The sequence below is a fragment of the Pseudophryne corroboree genome, chromosome 3 (assembly GCF_028390025.1).
Source record: "Pseudophryne corroboree isolate aPseCor3 chromosome 3, aPseCor3.hap2, whole genome shotgun sequence".
NCBI lineage: Eukaryota > Metazoa > Chordata > Amphibia > Anura > Myobatrachidae > Pseudophryne > Pseudophryne corroboree.
This window is the reverse complement of record NC_086446.1, coordinates 150,052,333-150,071,023: the sequence shown is the minus strand read 5'-3', so window position 1 is coordinate 150,071,023 and position 18,691 is coordinate 150,052,333. Positions and strand designations below refer to the sequence as shown.

General features: G+C 47.7%; 1 protein-coding gene across 1 annotated transcript in view; it reads left to right on the top strand.

The window, feature by feature from the left end:
• Positions 1–18,691, top strand: part of OSBP (oxysterol binding protein) — a 153,297-nt gene that overhangs the window by 64,039 nt on the left and 70,567 nt on the right. The window contains exon 2 of the mRNA XM_063958490.1: positions 13,427–13,635. Within this exon, the coding sequence (XP_063814560.1) occupies positions 13,427–13,635 (209 nt within the window). The remainder of the gene's footprint in view (positions 1–13,426; positions 13,636–18,691) is intronic.

Sequence of the window (18,691 nt, the reverse complement as noted above, 5' to 3'; positions counted from 1 at the left end):
CCCATCCCAGTGCGGACTGTTTCTTGCAGTGTTCTCTTGTCGGTTCACTTAGTTTATACACGGGTTGTGTATTTCTGGTTTCAGCTTGTTGCTGTTGTTTATTCATACTGTTATCTGGTTTACTGTCACTCCGGTTGTACGGTATGGTTGTGGTGTGGGCTGGTATGTTTGTAGCCCTTAGTTTACACAAAAATCCTTTCCTCGAAATGTCCGTCTCTCCTGGGCACAGTTCCTATAACTGAGGTCTGGAGGAGGGGCATAGAGGGATGAGCCAGTTCACACCCAGTTTTAAGTCTCTTCAGTGTGCCCAAGCTCCTGCATATCCCGTCTATACCCCATGGTCCTTTTGGAGTCCCCAGCATCCTCTACGGACTAGGAGAAAAGGATTTACCGGTAAGTACCAAAATCCTATTTACTCAATCATTCACTAGTATCTACTGTTAAGCTTGTTTAGTATTTTGTGCAGTAAAGGCAAATGTAAAGCACTTTGAGTCCTATTAGGAGAAAAGTGTTATATAAATAACATTATTATTATTATTATTATTATTTTTGTTTTAATTATTATTATTCAATTTATTATTATTATAATTATTATTATTAGTCCCTTAAAATAAAACTCTGCTAACCTAAAAATGTGAGTTATGCTAAGGTCCTTTTTAAAGTGGGTACACACTGGGCGATGTGCTCTAGGAGCGACGTCGCCTAGTGTGTTCCCTTCGCTGCCGAGACTGTCGGCGGCCGGGTGTACACACTGAGTGATAGGACGTCCATATTACTCAGTGACGTCACGCAGCAGCTGGGCCGTGCATGCAGCTGTTGGACAACAGTCCAAATTGAGCTGCATGCACTGTCGACAGTGAGGGTTGTTAACGACCCGCGGGGCCGTACATCGCTCGGCGATGGAATACACACTTGCCGAGAAAGTAAACGACGTCGCTCAGGAAGGGTGAAAATGAGCAACGTCACTTACTTTCTCGGCAAGTGTGTATGCACCTTTAGTCTCACTCATTTGGCTCCCCATTTATGTTCTAAGAAGCAAAATACATGACTCATGCAGTGCGTAAAGTGATTGGTATGGAAAGCACAAGTGCTTGAATGCAGTTGGCCATTTGAATCTACCAATCTGCACAGAGCTTTTTTATTACATATGAGACTGCAAGCCAATCATTTTGCTGGATGTCAGAGTGCGTGTTTCAGGCTGATAGCAGATAGATAATTGTCACCCATCTAAGCAGCTTTTAAAGAGGTGCAACAGATAGCATGTTGGCTAAGTATTCAGTTAAATAAAGGGGTATATGCAATTGCGGTCGAATTCCCGAAATTGTCGAATTTCGGGATTTTTTCGCCAAAAAAAAAAAATCGTCAATGCAATTCAGTGCTTTCCGTCAAAAACACGGACTTTCAAAATTCGACTTTTTGAAATTCGACTTTTTGAAATTCGACTTTTGTCAAATTCGACTTTTGTCAAATTCGACTTTTGTCAAATTCGACTTTTGTCAAATTCGACTTTTGTCAAATTCGACTTTTGTCAAATTCGACTTTTGTCAAATTCGACTTTTCTGCAATGATACAAGTGCTGCAATTCGACCAAAGTGTATTCAATTCAAGTTTGGAAATTCGACAACAGTGCTTTTAGACAGTAAATTCGTCATTTTCAATCCGCCACACTTTGGAGGGTGAAACCAATAAAAAAAATTTAAAACATGTTTTTTTTGGTGTTTTTTTTTTAGGTAATAGCATATCTATATATATTAGAAGGGATTAGGTACTTGGTTTGTCTTTTTTGGAGGCACAAGTATTATTTATATATTTTTAAAAATATTTTATTTTTTATTTTTATAGCTGGAACGTTAAAATCAAGGAAAAAAATGGCGTGGGGTCCCCCCTCCAAAGCATAACCAGCCTCGGGCTCTTCAAGCTGGTCCTGGTTCTAAAAATGCAGGGAAAAATTTGACAGGGGATCCCCCGTATTTTTAAAACCAGCACCGGGCTCTGCGCCTGGTGCAAAAAATACGGGGGACAAAAAGAGTAGGGGTCCCCCGTATTTTTTACACCAGCATCGGGCTCCACTAGCTGGACAGATAATGCCACAGCCGGGGGTCACTTTTATACAGTGCCCTGCGGCCGTGGCATTAAATATCCAACTAGTCACCCTGGCCGGGGTACCCTGGGGGAGTGGGGACCCCTTCAATCAAGGGGTCCCCCCCCAGCCACCCAAGGGCCAGGGGTGAAGCCCGAGGCTGTCCCCCCCCCCCCCCCCCCCCTCCCATCCAAGGGCTGCGGATGGGAGGCTGATAGCCTTGAGAAAAATGTCAGAATATTGGTTTTTCCAGTAGTACTACAAGTCCCAGCAAGCCTCCCCCGCAAGCTGGTACTTGGAGAACCACAAGTACCAGCATGCGGGAGAAAAACGGGCCCGCTGGTACCTGTAGTAGTACTGGAAAAAAAATACCCAAATAAAAACAGGACACACACACCGTGACAAGTACAACTTTATTACATACTGCCGACACACACATACCTATGTTGACACGCCGACTGCCACAGTCTCCGACGATCCGAGGGTACCTGTTAAAATTATACTCACCTTCCAGCGTCCAGAGATAAATCCACGTCCAGAGTATAATCCAGGTACTTGGCAAAATAACAAAACGCAAAAACCCGTGCCAGCGGACTGAAAGGGGTCCCATGTTGACACATGAGACCCCTTTCCCCGAATGCAGAGACCTCTACGTGACAGCTGTCACTGAAAGGTCTCTTCAGCCAATCAGCGAGTGCAACGTCCTTGCACTCTGCTGATTGGCTCTGCGCGTCTGAGCTCAGACAGCGCATCGCAAAGCCTCTCCATTATATTCAATGGTGGGAACTTTGCGGCTAGCGGTGGGGTCACCCGCGCAGAGCCAATCAGCGAGTGCAACGTCCTTGCACTCTGATGATTGGCTCTGCGCGTCTGAGCTCAGACAGCGCATCGCAAAGCCTCTCCATTATATTCAATGGTGGGAACTTTGCGGCTAGCGGTGGGGTCACCCGCCGGTCAGCGGCTGACAGCGGGTAACCCCCCCGCTGACGGCAAAGTTCCCACCATTGAAATAATGGAGAGAGCTATGCGATGCGCTGTCACAGCACAGACAGCGCACAGCCAATCAGGTGAGCGCCACGTAGTAGCGCTTCCTGATTGGCTGAAGGGACCTCAGTGACAGGAGTCACGTGGGGTCCCGGCACATTCGGGGAAAGGGGTCTCATGTGTCAATATGGGACCCCTTTCAGTCCGGCATGGTCGGGTATGCTGTTTGTTTTTTTAACAAGTACGTGGATTATACTCTGGACGTGGATTTATCTCTGGACGCTGGAAGGTGAGTATAATTTTTTCACAGGTACCCTCGGATCGTCGGAGACTGTGGCAGTCGGCGTGTCAACATAGGTAAGTATGTGTGTGTCAGCAGTGTGTAATAAAGTTGTACTTGTCACGGTGTGTGTTCTGTTTTTATTTGGGTATTTTTTTTCCAGTAGTACTACCGGTACCAGCGGGCCCGTTTTTCTCCCGCATGCTGGTACTTGTGGTTCTCCAAGTACCAGCTTGCGGGGGAGGCTTGCTGGGACTTGTAGTACTACTGGAAAAAACAATATTCTGTCATTTTTCTCAAGGCTATCAGCCTCCCATCCGCAGCCCTTGGATGGGGGGGACAGCCTCGGGCTTCACCCTTGGGTGGCTTGGGGGGGGGACCCCTTGATTGAAGGGGTCCCCACTCCCCCAGGGTACCCCGGCCAGGGGTGACTAGTTGGATATTTAATGCCACGGCCGCAGGGAGCTGTATAAAAGTGACCCCCGGCTGTGGCATTATCTGTCCAGCTAGTGGAGCCCGATGCTGGTGTATAAAATACGGGGGACCCCTACTCTTTTTGTCCCCCATATTTTTTGCACCAGCATCAGGCGCAGAGCCCGGTGCTGGTTTTAAAAATACGGGGGATCCTATGTCAATTTTGTCCCCGCATTTTTAGAACCAGGACCAGCTCGAAGAGCCCAAGGCTGGTTATGCTTTGGAGGGGGGACCCCACGCCATTTTTTTCAGTTTTTTTTAATTCGCGGCAAAATCCGGCAAATCGGCCGTTTTTCGCCCGCGGGAATGTCGAATCCGTTTTTCATTGAATATGGTGAATTCCGGCAGCCACCTGCCGGAATTCACCTGTCGAATTGTGTCGAATTAAAAAACGGCGATAATTTGCCGCGATTCGCCGTGAATTGCATATACCCCAAAGTCTCTTAATGTCATGTGCAATGGTGACCGTGTTTGCATCTAAACTGAATCCATTTCCCTGCATTTATGTTACTTAGAATGTGACCTGATGTTCATTGAAGTTCTAAAAATAAACCTAATCTGATTAAAACCCATATAATACTGAAATCTATAGAGGCTTTGTCATATTAATTTCAGTAGAACGGCCGGCTTTTTCCAGCATTATTGTCCAGTAGTGGATTTACTTGCTGTGGATTTGAAAGCTGGCATAACTAAAAAACATAGAGGTACAGCACATGGAAGGTACAGTAGATGTATATGATTCTTGGTGCTCATAGTACAAACTGGGATTATTGATTTTTGCGGCATTTAGAGGTGAATGTTATTTGATTGATATTAATCACAGCCATGTGTCACATGACCTTTTCATAGCAAAAAAATTCAATATGCTGGCTATAACAGAAACCTGGCTCACACAATCAGACACTGCCTCCCCTGCAGCACTGTCACATGGTGGCCTCCACTTCACACACACCCCCAGGCCTGGTAACATTAAAGGAGGTGGTGTTGGAATATTACTGTCCAAATCTTACACGCACATCGTTTTACCACCTGTTCCCTCACTCACATTTACATCCTTTGAAGTACACTCTATTAGGATTTTCACCCCTTTCTCTCTGCGTGTTGCAGCTATCTATCGCCCACCTGGGCAACCCAAAAAGTTTCTGGAAGATTTTTCTGCTTGGCTCCCTCACTTTCTATCCTCTGACATCTCCACTATCATTATGGGTGATTTCAATCTCTCTATTGACAGTCCACAATCTCCCCATGCCTCTAAACTACTCTCTCTAACCTCCTCTCTTGGCCTCTCCCAATGGACTGACTCCCTGGGCAGCAATTACATTACCTTATTGGCAAAAAGGCACATAATACAGTCTAATAATCTGTATATGTGCAATAACCCCCGCCATTAACTATTTAAAAACGCGGGAGAAGCCCGCCGCGGAGGGGGCGGGGCTATCTTCCTCAGCACACCAGCGCCATTTTCTCTTCACAGCTCCGCTGGAAGGACGCTTCCCAGATTCTCCCCTGCAGTTTCCAGACTTCAAGGGTAAAAAAGAGAGGGGGGGCACATAAATTTAGGCGCAAACTGTGTTAATAAGCAGCTATAGGGGAATAATCACTCAGTATAGTGTACATCCCTGTATTATATAGCGCTGTGGTGTGTGCTGGCATACTCTCACTCTGTCTCCCCAAAGGACTTTGTGGGGTCCTGTCCTCAATCAGAGCATTCCCTGTGTGTGTGCGGTGTGTCGGTACGGCTGTGTCGACATGTTTGAAGAGGAGGGTTACGTGGAGGCGGAGCAGGAGCCGATAAGTGTGATGTCGCCCCCTACGGGGCCGACACCAGAGTGGATGGATATGTGGAAGGTATTAACCGACAGTGTCAACTCCTTACATAAAAGGTTCGATGACGTAACAGTATTGGGACAGCCGGGGTCTCAGCCCGCGCCTGCCCAGGCGTCTCAGAGGCCATCAGGGGCTCAAAAACGCCCGCTACCTCAGATGGCAGACACAGATGTCGACACGGAGTCTGACTCCAGTGTAGACGAGGATGAGACAAATGTACAGTCCACAAGGGCCATCCGATGCATGATTACGGCAATGAAAAATGTATTAAACATTTCTGACATTAACCCGGTTACCACTAAAAAGGGTATTATGTCTGGGGAGAAAAAGCAGCCAGTGACTTTTCTCCCATCTGATGAGTTAAATGAATTGTGTGAAGAAGCGTGGTGTTCCCCTGATAAGAAACTGGTAATTTCTAAGAGGTTACTGCTGGCGTACCCTTTCCCGCCAACGGATAGGTTACGTTGGGAAACATCCCCTAGGGTGGACAAAGCGCTCACACGCTTATCCAAAAAGGTGGCACTGCCGTCTCAGGATACGGCCGCCCTAAAAGAGCCTGCGGATGGAAAGCAGGAAGCTATCCTGAAGTCTGTATATACACACTCAGGTACTATACTGAGACCTGCAATTGCTTCAGCATGGATGTGTAGTGCTGCAGCAGCTTGGTCGGATACCCTGTCGGACAACATTGATACACTCGACAGGGATACTATTTTGTTAACCATAGAGCATATAAAGGACGTAGTCTTATATATGAGGGATGCACAGAGGGATATTTGCCGGCTGGCATCTAGAATTAATGCGATGTCCATTTCTGCCAGGAGAGTATTATGGACTCGGCAGTGGACGGGTGATGCTGATTCTAAAAGGCACATGGAGGTTTTGCCTTATAAGGGTGAGGAATTGTTTGGGGACGGTCTCTCGGACCTCGTATCCACAGCAACAGCTGGAAAATCGACTTTTTTACCTCACGTTCCCTCACAGCCTAAGAAAGCACCGTATTATCAAGTACAGTCCTTTCGGCCTCAGAAAGGCAAGCGTGTCAGAGGCGCATCCTTTCTGCCCAGAGGCAAGGGTAGAGGAAAGAAGCTGCATCAGACAGCCAGTTCCCAGGAACAAAAGTCCTCCCCTGCTTCCACTAAATCCACCGCATGACGCTGGGGCTCCACAGGTGGAGCCAGGTGCGGTGGGGGCGCGTCTCCGGAACTTCAGCAACCAGTGGGTTCGCTCACAGGTGGATCTCTGGGTTCTACAAGTGGTATCTCAGGGATACAAGCTGGAGTTCGTGGCGACTCCCCCTCGCCGTTACCTCAAATCAGCCTTGCCAGCTGCATCCAGAGAAAGGGAGGTAGTACTGGCGGCAATTCACAAGCTGTACCTTCAGCAGGTGATTATCAAAGTTCCCCTCCTTCAACAGGGACGGGGTTACTATTCCACAATGTTTGTGGTACCGAAACCAGACGGTTCGGTGAGACCCATTCTAAATTTGAAATCCTTGAACACTTATGTAAGGAAGTTCAAGTTCAAAATGGAATCGCTCAGGGCGGTTATTGCAAGCCTGGAAGAGGGTGATTTTATGGTGTCGCTGGACATCAAGGATGCTTACCTACATGTCCCCATTTACCCACCTCACCAGGAGTACCTCAGGTTTGTGGTACAGGACTGTCATTACCAATTCCAGACGTTGCCGTTTGGTCTGTCCACGGCACCGAGGGTATTTACCAAGGTAATGGCCGAAATGATGATACTCCTTCGGAAGAAGGGAGTTATAATTATCCCGTACTTGGACGATCTCCTTATAAAGGCGAGGTCCAAGGAGCAGTTTTTAGTCAGCGTAGCACTATCTCGGGAAGTGCTACAACAGCACGGCTGGATTCTGAATATCCCAAAGTCGCAGCTGATTCCTGCGACGCGTCTGCTTTTCCTGGGCATGATTCTGGACACAGAATAGAAGAAGGTGTTTCTCCTGGTGGAGAAGGTCCAGGAATTGTCATCTCTGGTCAGGGACCTCCTGAAACCAAAACAGGTGTCGGTGCATCACTGCACGCGAGTCCTGGGAAAGATGGTAGCTTCTTACGAAGCAATTCCCTTCGGCAGGTTCCATGCAAGGATCTTTCAGTGGGATCTGTTAGACAAGTGGTCCGGATCGCATCTTCAGATGCACCGGTTGATCACCCTGTCCCCGAGGGCCAGGGTGTCTCTGCTGTGGTGGCTGCAGAGTGCTCATCTTCTCGAGGGCCGCAGATTCGGCATACAGGACTGGGTCCTGGTGACCACGAATGCAAGCCTCCGAGGTTGGGGGGCAGTCACTCGGGTAAGAAACTTCCAAGGACAGTGGTCGAGTCAGGAGACTTCCCTACACATAAATATTCTGGAACTAAGGGCCATTTACAATGCCCTGAGTCAAGCAGAACCCCTGCTTCAAAACCAACCGGTGCTGATTCAGTCAGACAACATCACGGCGGTCGCCCATGTAAACCGACAGGGCGGCAGAAGAAGCAGGATGGCAATGGCAGAAGCCACAAGGATTCTTCGATGGGCGGAGAATCATGTACTAGCACTGTCAGCAGTGTTCATTCTGGGAGTGGACAACTGGGAAGCAGACTTCCTCAGCAGGCACGACCTCCACCCGGGAGAGTGGGGACTTCATCCAGAAGTCTTCAAGCTGATTGTAAATCGTTGGGAAAGGCCACAGGTGGACATGATGGCGTCCCGCCAAAACAAAAAGCTAAAAAGATATTGCGGCAGGTCAAGGGACCCTCAGGCGATAGCTGTGGACGCTCTAGTGACACCGTGGGTGTCCCAGTCGGTTTATGTGTTCCCTCCTCTTCCTCTCATACCCAAGGTACTGAGGATAATAAGAAAGAGAGGAGTAAGAACTATACTCATCGTTCCGGACTGGCCAAGAAGAACTTGGTACCCATAACTACAAGAAATTATCTCAGAGGACCCATGGCCTCTGCCGCTCCTACAGGACCTGCTACAGCAGGGGCCCTGTCTGTTCCAAGACTTACCGCGGCTGCGTTTGACGGCATGGCGGTTGAATGCCGGATCCTAATGGAAAAGGGCATTCCAGATGAAGTCATTCCTACGCTGATAAAAGCTAGGAAGGATGTGACAGCAAAACATTATCACCGCATATGGCGAAAAATGTTGCTTGGTGTGAGGCCAGGAAGGCCCCAACAGAGGAATTTCAGCTGGGTCGATTTCTGCACTTCCTACAGTCAGGAGTGACTATGGGCCTAAAATTGGGATCCATTAAAGTCCAGATTTCGGCCCTGTCTATTTTCTTTCAAAAAGAACTGGCTTCACTGCCTGAAGTTCAGACGTTTGTTAAGGGAGTGCTGCATATTCAGCCCCCTTTTGTGCCTCCAGTGGCACCTTGGGATCTCAACGTCGTGTTGGATTTCCTAAAATCACATTGGTTTGAGCCACTTAAGACCGTGGAGCTAAAATATCTCACGTGGAAGGTGGTCATGCTGTTGGCCTTAGCTTCGGCCAGGCGTGTGTCAGAATTGGCGGCTTTGTCATGTAAAAGCCCATATCTGATATTCCATATGGACAGGGCGGAATTGAGGACTCGTCCCCAATTTCTTCCTAAGGTGGTATCTGCGTTTCATTTGAACCAACCTATTGTGGTGCCTGCGGCTACTCGTGACTTGGAGGATTCCAAGTTGCTAGATGTAGTCCGGGCCCTGAAAATCTATGTTTCCAGGACGGCTAGAGTCAGAAAAACTGACTCGCTATTTATCCTGCATGCACCCAACAAGCTAGGTGCTCCTGCTTCAAAGCTGACTATTGCTCGCTGGATCTGTAGCACGATTCAGCTTGCACATTCTGCGGCTGGACTGCCGCATCCTAAATCAGTAAAAGCCCATTCCACGAGGAAGGTGGGCTCTTCTTGGGCGGCTGCCCGAGGGGTCTCGACTTTACAACTTTGCCGAGCAGCTACTTGGTCGGGTTCAAACGCATTTGCAAAATTCTACAAGTTTGATACCCTGGCTGAGGAGGACCTTGAGTTTGCTCATTCGGTGCTGCAGAGTCATCTGCACTCTCCCGCCTGTTTGGGAGCTTTGGTATAATCTCCATGGTCCTTACAGAGTACCCAGCATCCACTAGGACGTCAGAGAAAATAAGAATTTACTCACCGGTAATTCTATTTCTCGTAGTCCGTAGTGGATGCTGGGAGCCCGTCCCAAGTGCGGACTCTCTGCAATACATGTATATAGTTATTGCTTAACTAAAGGGTTATTGTTATGAGCCATCTGTTGAAAGAGGCTCAGTTATTGTTCATACTGTTAACTGGGTATAGTTATCACAAGTTGTACGGTGTGATTGGTGTGGCTGGTATGAGTCTTACCCTGGATTCCAAATCCTTTCCTAGTAATGTCAGCTCTTCCGGGCACAGTTTCCCTAACTGAGGTCTGGAGGAGGGGCATAGAGGAAGGAGCCAGTGCACACCAGATATAGTACCTAATCTTTCTTTTAAGAGTGCCCAGTCTCCTGCGGAGCCCGTCTATTCTCCATGGTCCTTACGGAGTACCCAGCATCCACTACGGACTACGAGAAATAGAATTACCGGTGAGTAAATTCTTATTTTCCCTCTCTCAGATCACAACCTTATCACATGCATGCTCTCCTCCATTACTTCAAACTCCATGTCCCTAAAGTCTACAAGGACACCTCTTACCCGCAGAAATATTAACGCTATTCATTTTCAACAACTATCTACCTCTCTGCAACCACTGCTCTCACCAATTTCTACATTCACTTCTCCAGAGACTGCTGTGTCACACCTTAACCAAACTCTAGAAACAGCACTTGATGAAGTGGCTCCAGCTACCCATCACACTCCACGTAAATCTCGTAGTTCAAGTGACTTTCTCACATATAAGACCACCTACCACTCTTATCGTACTGCTCTGGACACTGCCAAACAAACATATTTTCAATCTCTCATCTCTGCTCAAGCCTCTAACCCCAAGCGACTTTTTAATACATTTAAATCACTTCTTGTCCCTCCCTCACCTAACCCACCAGCCACTGTCAGTGCGCAAGATCTTGCTTCCTATTTCAAGGACAAGATTGACAAGATCCGAAATGAAATGGTATGCTCTTCCACAGCAAGTGACCTGCTCATTTCCCTGCCTGAACCCTCTAACACCTTCTCTTCCTTTGATCCTACAAATGAAGATGAAGTATCTGCACTCTTTTCATCTGCCTACTCTAATACCTCTCCCCTTGACTCTATACCCTCACAAATTAGTAAAGCTCTGTCTACTGTGCTCATCCCAACCTTAACGAAAATCTGTAATCTCTCCCTGTCTACTGGTATCTTTCCTTCTCTATACAAGCATGCAGTGATTACTCCCATTCTGAAAAAACAAAACTCTGACCCGAACTCTCTCTCTAACTACCGTCCCATCTCTCAGCTCCCATGCCCCTCCAAGCTACTTGAGAGACTTGCCTACACTCGCCTCACACACTTTCTTAACTCACACAGCCTACTGGACCCACTTCAGTCAGGATTTCGTGCCCAACACTCCACAGAGACAGCACTGACTAAGGTAGTGAATGATTTGGTCACTGCTAAATCTAAAGGACATTACTCTCTACTTATTCTCCTTGATCTCTCTGCTGCTTTTGACACTGTTGACCACTCTCTTCTCATACAAACACTACAATCCCTAGGTATTCAGGACACAGCCCTTTCTTGGTTCTCATCATACCTATCTAATCGCTCCTTCAGTGTTCGTTTCTCTGATTCCACCTCTCCTTCGCTACCTCTCTCAGTTGGAGTACCGCAAGGCTCAGTCCTAGGTCCTCTGCTTTTCTCTATCTATACCACATCTCTTGGCAAACTAATCAACTGTTTCGGATTTCAGTACCATCTGTATGCGGATGATACTCAAATCTACGTATCCTCCCCTGATTTGTCACCATCTGTATTGGGCCGTGTCACTGAATGCCTTTCTGCCATTTCATCTTGGATGACATCTCGCCACCTCAAACTTAATATTTCCAAAACAGAATTAATTATATTTCTAGTAGTTTCCAACCTGATATCTCTATCACTGTTGAGAACTCTGTAATCACCCCTACCCCACAAGCTCGCTGCCTAGGTGTCATTCTTGACTCTGAACTGGCCTTTGTTACCCACATTCAATCTGTCTCAAGATCATGTTACATACATCTAAGAAAGATATCCAAAATACGACCATATCTTACACAAGACACAGTAAAAGCTCTAATCCATGCTCTCATTATCTCCCGCATTGATTATTGTAATAGTCTCCTGACCGGTCTTCCCAAACATAGGCTCTCACCACTACAATCCATTTTGAATGCAGCTGCGAGGCTAATCTTCCTTGCCAGACGTTCATTGTCTGCAGATCCGCTCTGTCAGTCCCTCCATTGGTTACCGGTGTTCTACCGTATTAAATATAAAATACTTTTACTCACATACAAGGCTATTAACCAAACTGCACCAACATACATCTCTTCACTCATCTCAAAATATCTCCCTACCCGACCTCTCCGCTCTGCACAAGATCTACGTCTCTCATCCACACGCATTACTTGTTCACACTCAAAATTACAGGACTTTATCCGGGCTTCACCCACTCTGTGGAATGCCCTCCCACGCACAGTAAGACTCGCCTCTAGTCTCCAAACCTTTAAATGTTCCCTGAAAACTCACCTCTTCAGACAAGCCTATCAAATTCCAGACCCACCCACATAACCTTCAGTGCTTCCCTATCTAATTACATCCTCTGTAGAGTATTCATAACATCACATATCTTGTCTTTCTTTAGTCTCACACCCTCCTGACACTTGGATAACTTTGTGGGGTATCATCATACAACCCATTAAGAACCTAGCAATCTGGTGGACCATTATGCAATAGGTAGCATCTATCCTTGTGTATCTATGCCTATTTCCCTATAGATTGTAAGCTTGTGAGCAGGGCCTTCCTACCTCTATTTCTGTCTGTTTTTACCCAGTTTTGTTCTATTACTGTTGTTCTAATTGTAAAGCGCAACGGAATATGCTGTGCTATATAAGAAACTGTAAACAGTACTTGGTAATGGCGGCACTCAGCAGACTCTTCAAAGATGTAAAAAGCCTTTTATTTTCGATCCTACGCCGTTTTGGGGAAACCCCGTCTTCAGGGACAAACATGTACTGTTTGTCCCTGAAGACGGGGTTTCCCCGAAATGGCGTAGGACCGAAAATAAAAGGCTTTTTACATCTTTGAAGAGTCTGCTGAGTGCCGCCATTACCAAGTACTGTCACAGGAGTGTTTATTCCCTGGATGGCACCGCAGCAAGTATCTGCTACCCACAAGTGAGTGCTGAGCCTTTCCAAATGATAAGAAACTGTAAATAAATAAATAAAATGTGTAAGGGGCCCTACACATATCACGATGCGCCGCCGAGGTGCCCGACGGCCGATACGGCCGACGAGCGACCCGGCGGCGGGGGGGCAGTGACGGGGGGAGTGAAGTTTCTTCACTCCCCCCGTCACGCGGCTGCATTGAAGTGCAGGCAAATATGGACGAGATCGTCCATATTGGCCTGCATGCACAGCCGACGGGAGACCAGCGATGAACGAGCGCGGGGACGCGCATCGTTCATCGCTGGAGTCTCCACACTAAAAGATATGAACGAGTTCTCATTCATTTATGAACGAGATCGTTCATATCTTTCAGAAAATCGGCCAGTGTGTAGGGCCTATAAGGTTAACACTTATGTTTTATTTGTCTTCTTTTGGTGACACAGATCGAAGGCGGAGATGCGGCATACCTGTCGCGGCACAATTAACCTGGCTACTGCCAACATCTCTGTAGAGGACTCCTGTAACTTCGTGATTTCCAATGGGGGAGCACAGACTTACCACCTAAAAGCCAGCTCGGAAGTGGAGCGTCAGCGCTGGATCACGGCCCTAGAACTAGCCAAGGCTCGGGCTGTCAAAATGCAGGCTGAGTCAGGTGAGTTTACCTGTTCACAGTAGCTACAATAGCCTGCATGCAATACTGGGATGCGAGCGCCAGGGTGTTAATAAAATTAGATGGGGCTCATTAAAATGTATTGGGTCATTGATGGGCCGTAATGTCTGTTTTACTGCGCTGTGATCTAAGTTACCACTTCAACTAGGGTGATAGGAAATTGGTGAGTCATTGGTAGGCCATAAAGTACTTGCTCTGTTCTAAAACTTGACACTTACAGTAGGGTGGTAGGAAATTGGTAGGGCAGGTCAGTGGGTCATTGATAGGCCCTAAAGTATGTTTTACTGTGCTGTGATCTAAAAGTTACCTCTTCATCTAGAGCAGGGGTGGGCAATTATTTCAGCTGAGGGGCCACTTGACATTTCCTGTCAGTATCCGAGGGCCACATACAAAATAGCAGCTCGCCCCACTTGCCAAAAATATAGGGACGTGGCTTCATGTGGATGGGGTGTGGGCAAAAAATAATACAGATTCATATTAGGCTGCACAATAGTCTCCATTATTCAAATTGCGCCACACAGCGCCACTTACACACATTACACCAGGTAGATCCCCTTTTACACACATTACGGCAGGTAGAGAGCCTTTTTACACATTAACATTTCTCTGACGTCCTAGTGGATGCTGGGAACTCCGTAAGGACCATGGGGAATAGCGGCTCCGCAGGAGACTGGGCACATCTAAAGAAAGCTTTAGGATCACCTGGTGTGCACTGGCTCCTCCCCCTATGACCCTCCTCCAAGCCTCAGTTAGATTTCTGTGCCCGACGAGAAGGGTGCACACTAGGGGCTCTCCTGAGCTCTTTGTGAAAGTTTTAGTTTAGGTTTATTATTTTCAGTGAGACCTGCTGGCAACAGGCTCACTGCATCGAGGGACTAAGGGGAGAAGAAGCGAACTCACCTGCGTGCAGAGTGGATTGGGCTTCTTAGGCTACTGGACATTAGCTCCAGAGGGACGATCACAGGTTCAGCCTGGATGGGTCACCGGAGCCACGCCGCCGTCCCCCTTACAGAGCCAGAAGAGCGAAGAGGTCCGGAAAAATCGGCGGCAGAAGACGATCCTGTCTTCAGATAAGGTAGCGCACAGCACCGCAGCTGTGCGCCATTGCTCTCAGCACACTTCACACTCCGGTCACTGAGGGTGCAGGGCGCTGGGGGGGGCAGCGCCCTGAGACGCAATAAATCGATAAAAAAAAACCTTATATGGCTAAAATAAATGCATCACATATAACTCCTGGGCTATATGGATGCATTTAACCCCTGCCAAAACATACAGAAAAAGGATGATAAGGACGCCGAGAAAGGGGCGGAGCCTATCTTCTCAGCACACTGGCGCCATTTTCCCTCACAGCTCAGTTGGAGGGAAGCTCCCTGGCTCTCCCCTGCAGTCACTACACTACAGAAAGGGGTTAAAAAAGAGAGGGGGGCACAAATTAGGCGCAGTATATAACAATACAGCAGCTATAAAGGGAAAAACGCTTATATAAGGTTATCCCTGTATATATATAGCGCTCTGGTGTGTGCTGGCAAACTCTCCCTCTGTCTCCCCAAAGGGCTAGTGGGGTCCTGTCCTCTATCAGAGCATTCCCTGTGTGTGTGCTGTGTGTCGGTACGTTGGTGTCGACATGTATGAGGAGAAAAATGATGAGGAGACGGAGTAGAGTGTCTGAAATAGTGTTGTCACCCCCTAGGGGGTCGACACCTGAGTGGATGTACTGTTGAAATTGCGTGACAGTGTCAGCTTTGTATAAAAGACAGTGGTTGACATGAGACAGCCGGCTACTCAGCTTGTGCATGTCCAGACGTCTCATACAGGGGCCCTAAAGCGCCCGTTACCTCAGATACAGACGCCGACAGGGGTACTGACTCCTGTGTCGACGGTGAAGAGACAACCGTGATTTCCAATAGGGCCACACATTGCATGATTGAGGCAATGGAAAAAGTTTACACTTTTCTGATATGAATACCACCAAAAAAAAAGGGGTATTATGTTTGGTGAGGAAAAACTTCCTGTAGTTTTCCTGAATCTGAGAAATAAAATGAGGGTGTGATGATGCGTGGGTTTCCCCCCGATAACAATTGATATTTTCTAAAAAGTTATTGGCAGTATACCTTTTCCCGCCAGAGGTTAGGGTGCGTTGGGAAACACCCCCTAGGGTGGATAAAGCGCTCACACGCTTGTAAAAACAAGGGCTCTACCCTCTCCTGAGATGGCCGCCCTTAAGGATCCTGCTGATAGAAAGCAGGAGCGTATCCTAAAATGTATTTACACACATACTGGTGTTATACTGCGACCAGCAATCGCCTCAGCCTGGATGTGCAGTGCTGGGTTGGCGTGGTCGGATTCCCTGACTGGAAATATGATATCCTAGATAAGGACAGTATATTATTGCCTATAGAGCAATTAAAAGATGCATTTCTATATATGCAGGATGCACAGCGGAATATTTGCCGACTGGCAACAAGTATAAGTGCGTTGTCCAATTATTCCAGTAAAGTGGTCAGGTGATGCGGATTCCAAACGGCATTTGGAAGTATTGCCTTAAAAGAGGGGATGTACCCCAGGTCGCCTCTCAAAATAAGACGCCTTATTATCAGGCGCAGTCCTGGTTGGCAGGCGGACAAAAGGGTTCCTCTTTTCTGCTCGTGACAGAGGGAGAGGAAAATGGCTGCAGAGATCAGCCAGTTCCAAGGAACAGAAACCCTTTTCCGCCGCTGCCAAGCCCTCAGTATGACGCTAGGGCTTTACAAGTTCAGGCACGGTGGGGTCCCGTTCTCAATGAATTTCAGTGCGCAGTGGGCTCACTTGCAAGTAGACCCCTGGATCCTTCAGATAATATTTCAGGGGTACAAATTGGAATTCGAGACGTATTCCCCTCGCCGTTTCCAAAAGTCTGTTTTACCGACGTCTCCCGCTGACAGGGAGGCAGTTTTGGAAGCCATTCACAAGCTGTATTCCCAGCAGGTGATAATCAAGGTACCCCTCCTGCAACAGGGAACGGGGTATTATTCCACACTATTGTGGTACCGAAGCCAGACGGCTCGGTGAGACCGATTTTAAAATCTAAAATCTAAAATCTTTGAACACTTGCATACTGAGGTTCAAATTCAAAATTGAGTCACTCAGAGCAGTGATTGCAAACCTGGAAGAAGGGGACTACATGATGTCTCGGGACATCAAGGATGCTTACCTTCATGTCAAAATGTACCCTTCTCACCAAGGGTATTTCAGGTTATGGTACAGAACTGTATCAGTTCGGACGCTGCCGTAGGGATGGTCCACGGCACCCCGGGTCTTTACTGAAGTAATGACCGAAATGATGATATTCCTTCGAAGGAAGGGAATTTTAGTTATCCTTTACTTGGACGATTCCCTGATAAGGGTAAGATCCAGGGAACAGTTGGAGATCGGTGTAGCACTATATCAGGTAGTGTTGCGGCAGCACGATTGGATTTTCAATATTCCAAAATCACAGCTGGTTCCGACGACTTGTCTTCTGTTCCTAGGGATGATTCTGGACATAGTCCAGAAAGAAGGTGCTTCTCCCGGAGGAGAAAGCCAGGGAGTTATCCGAGCTAGTCAGGAACCTCCTAAAACCGAACCAAGTCTCAGTGCATCAATGCACAAGGGTTCTGGGTAAAAATGGTGGCTTCCTACGAAGCAATCCCATTCGGCAGATTCCACGCACAGTGGAACCTTCTGGACAAATGGTCCGGGTCGCATCTTCAGATGCTTCAGCGGATAACCCTGTCACCAGGGACAAGGGTATCCCTCCTGTGGTGGTTGCAGAGTGCTCATCTTCTAGAGGGCCGCAGATTCGGCATTCGGCACTGGGTCCTGGTGGCCACGGATGCCAGCCTGCGAGGCTGGGGAGCAGTCACACAGGGAAGGAATTTCCAGGGCTTATGGTCAAGCCTGGAGACATCTCTTCATATAAACATTCTGGAACTAAGGGCCATTTACAATGCCCTAAGTCAAGCGAAACCCCTGCTTCAGGGTCAGGCGGTATTGATCCAATCGGACAACATCACGTCAGTCGCCCACGTAAACAGACAGGGCGGCACGAGAAGCAGGAGGGCAATGGCAGAAGCTGCAAGGATTTTCGCTGGGCGGAAAATCATGTGATAGCACTGTCAGCAGTGTTCATTCCGGGAGTGGACAACTGGGAAGCAGACTTCCTCAGCAGACACGACCTTCACCCGGGAGAGTGGGGACTTCACCCAGAAGTCTTCCACCTGATTGTAAACCGTTGGAAAAACAAAAGGTGGACATAATGGCGTCCCGTCTAAACAAAAAACTAGACAGATATTGCGCCAGGTCAAGGGACCCTCAGGCAATAGCGGTGGACGCTCTGGTAACACCGTGGGTGTACCAGTCAGTGTATGTGTTCCCTCCTCTGCCCCTCATACCAAAAGTACTGAGAATCATAAGAAAGAGAGGAGTAAGAACTATACTCGTGGTTCCGGATTGGCCAAGAAGGACTTGGTATCCGGAACTTCAAGAGATGCTCACGGACGAACCGTGGCCTTTACCTCTAAGAAAGGACCTGCTCCAGCAAGGGCCTTGTCTGTTCCAAGACTTACCGCGGCTGCGTTTGACGGCATGGCGGTTGAACGCCGGATCCTGAAGATCCCTACCCTGGTCAAGGCCAGGAAAGACGTAACCGCAAAACATTATCACCGCATTTGGCGAAAATATGTTGCGTGGGGTGAGGCCAAGAAGGCCCCTACAGAGGAATTTCAACTGGGTCGTTTCCTCCATTTCCTGCAAACAGGACTGTCTATGGGCCTAAAATTAGGGTCCATTTAGGTTCAAATTTCGGCCCTGTCGATTTTCTTCCAAAAAGAACTGTCTTCAGTGCCTGAAGTTCAGACATTTGTAAAAGGGGTACTGCATATAGTGTCTCCTTTTGTGCCTCCAGTGGCACCTTGGGGATCTCAATGTTGTGTTGAGTTTCCTAAAGTCACATTGGTTTGAACCACTCACCACTGTGGACTTAAAATATCTCACATGGAAGTGACGAGTTAGCCCTGGTTTC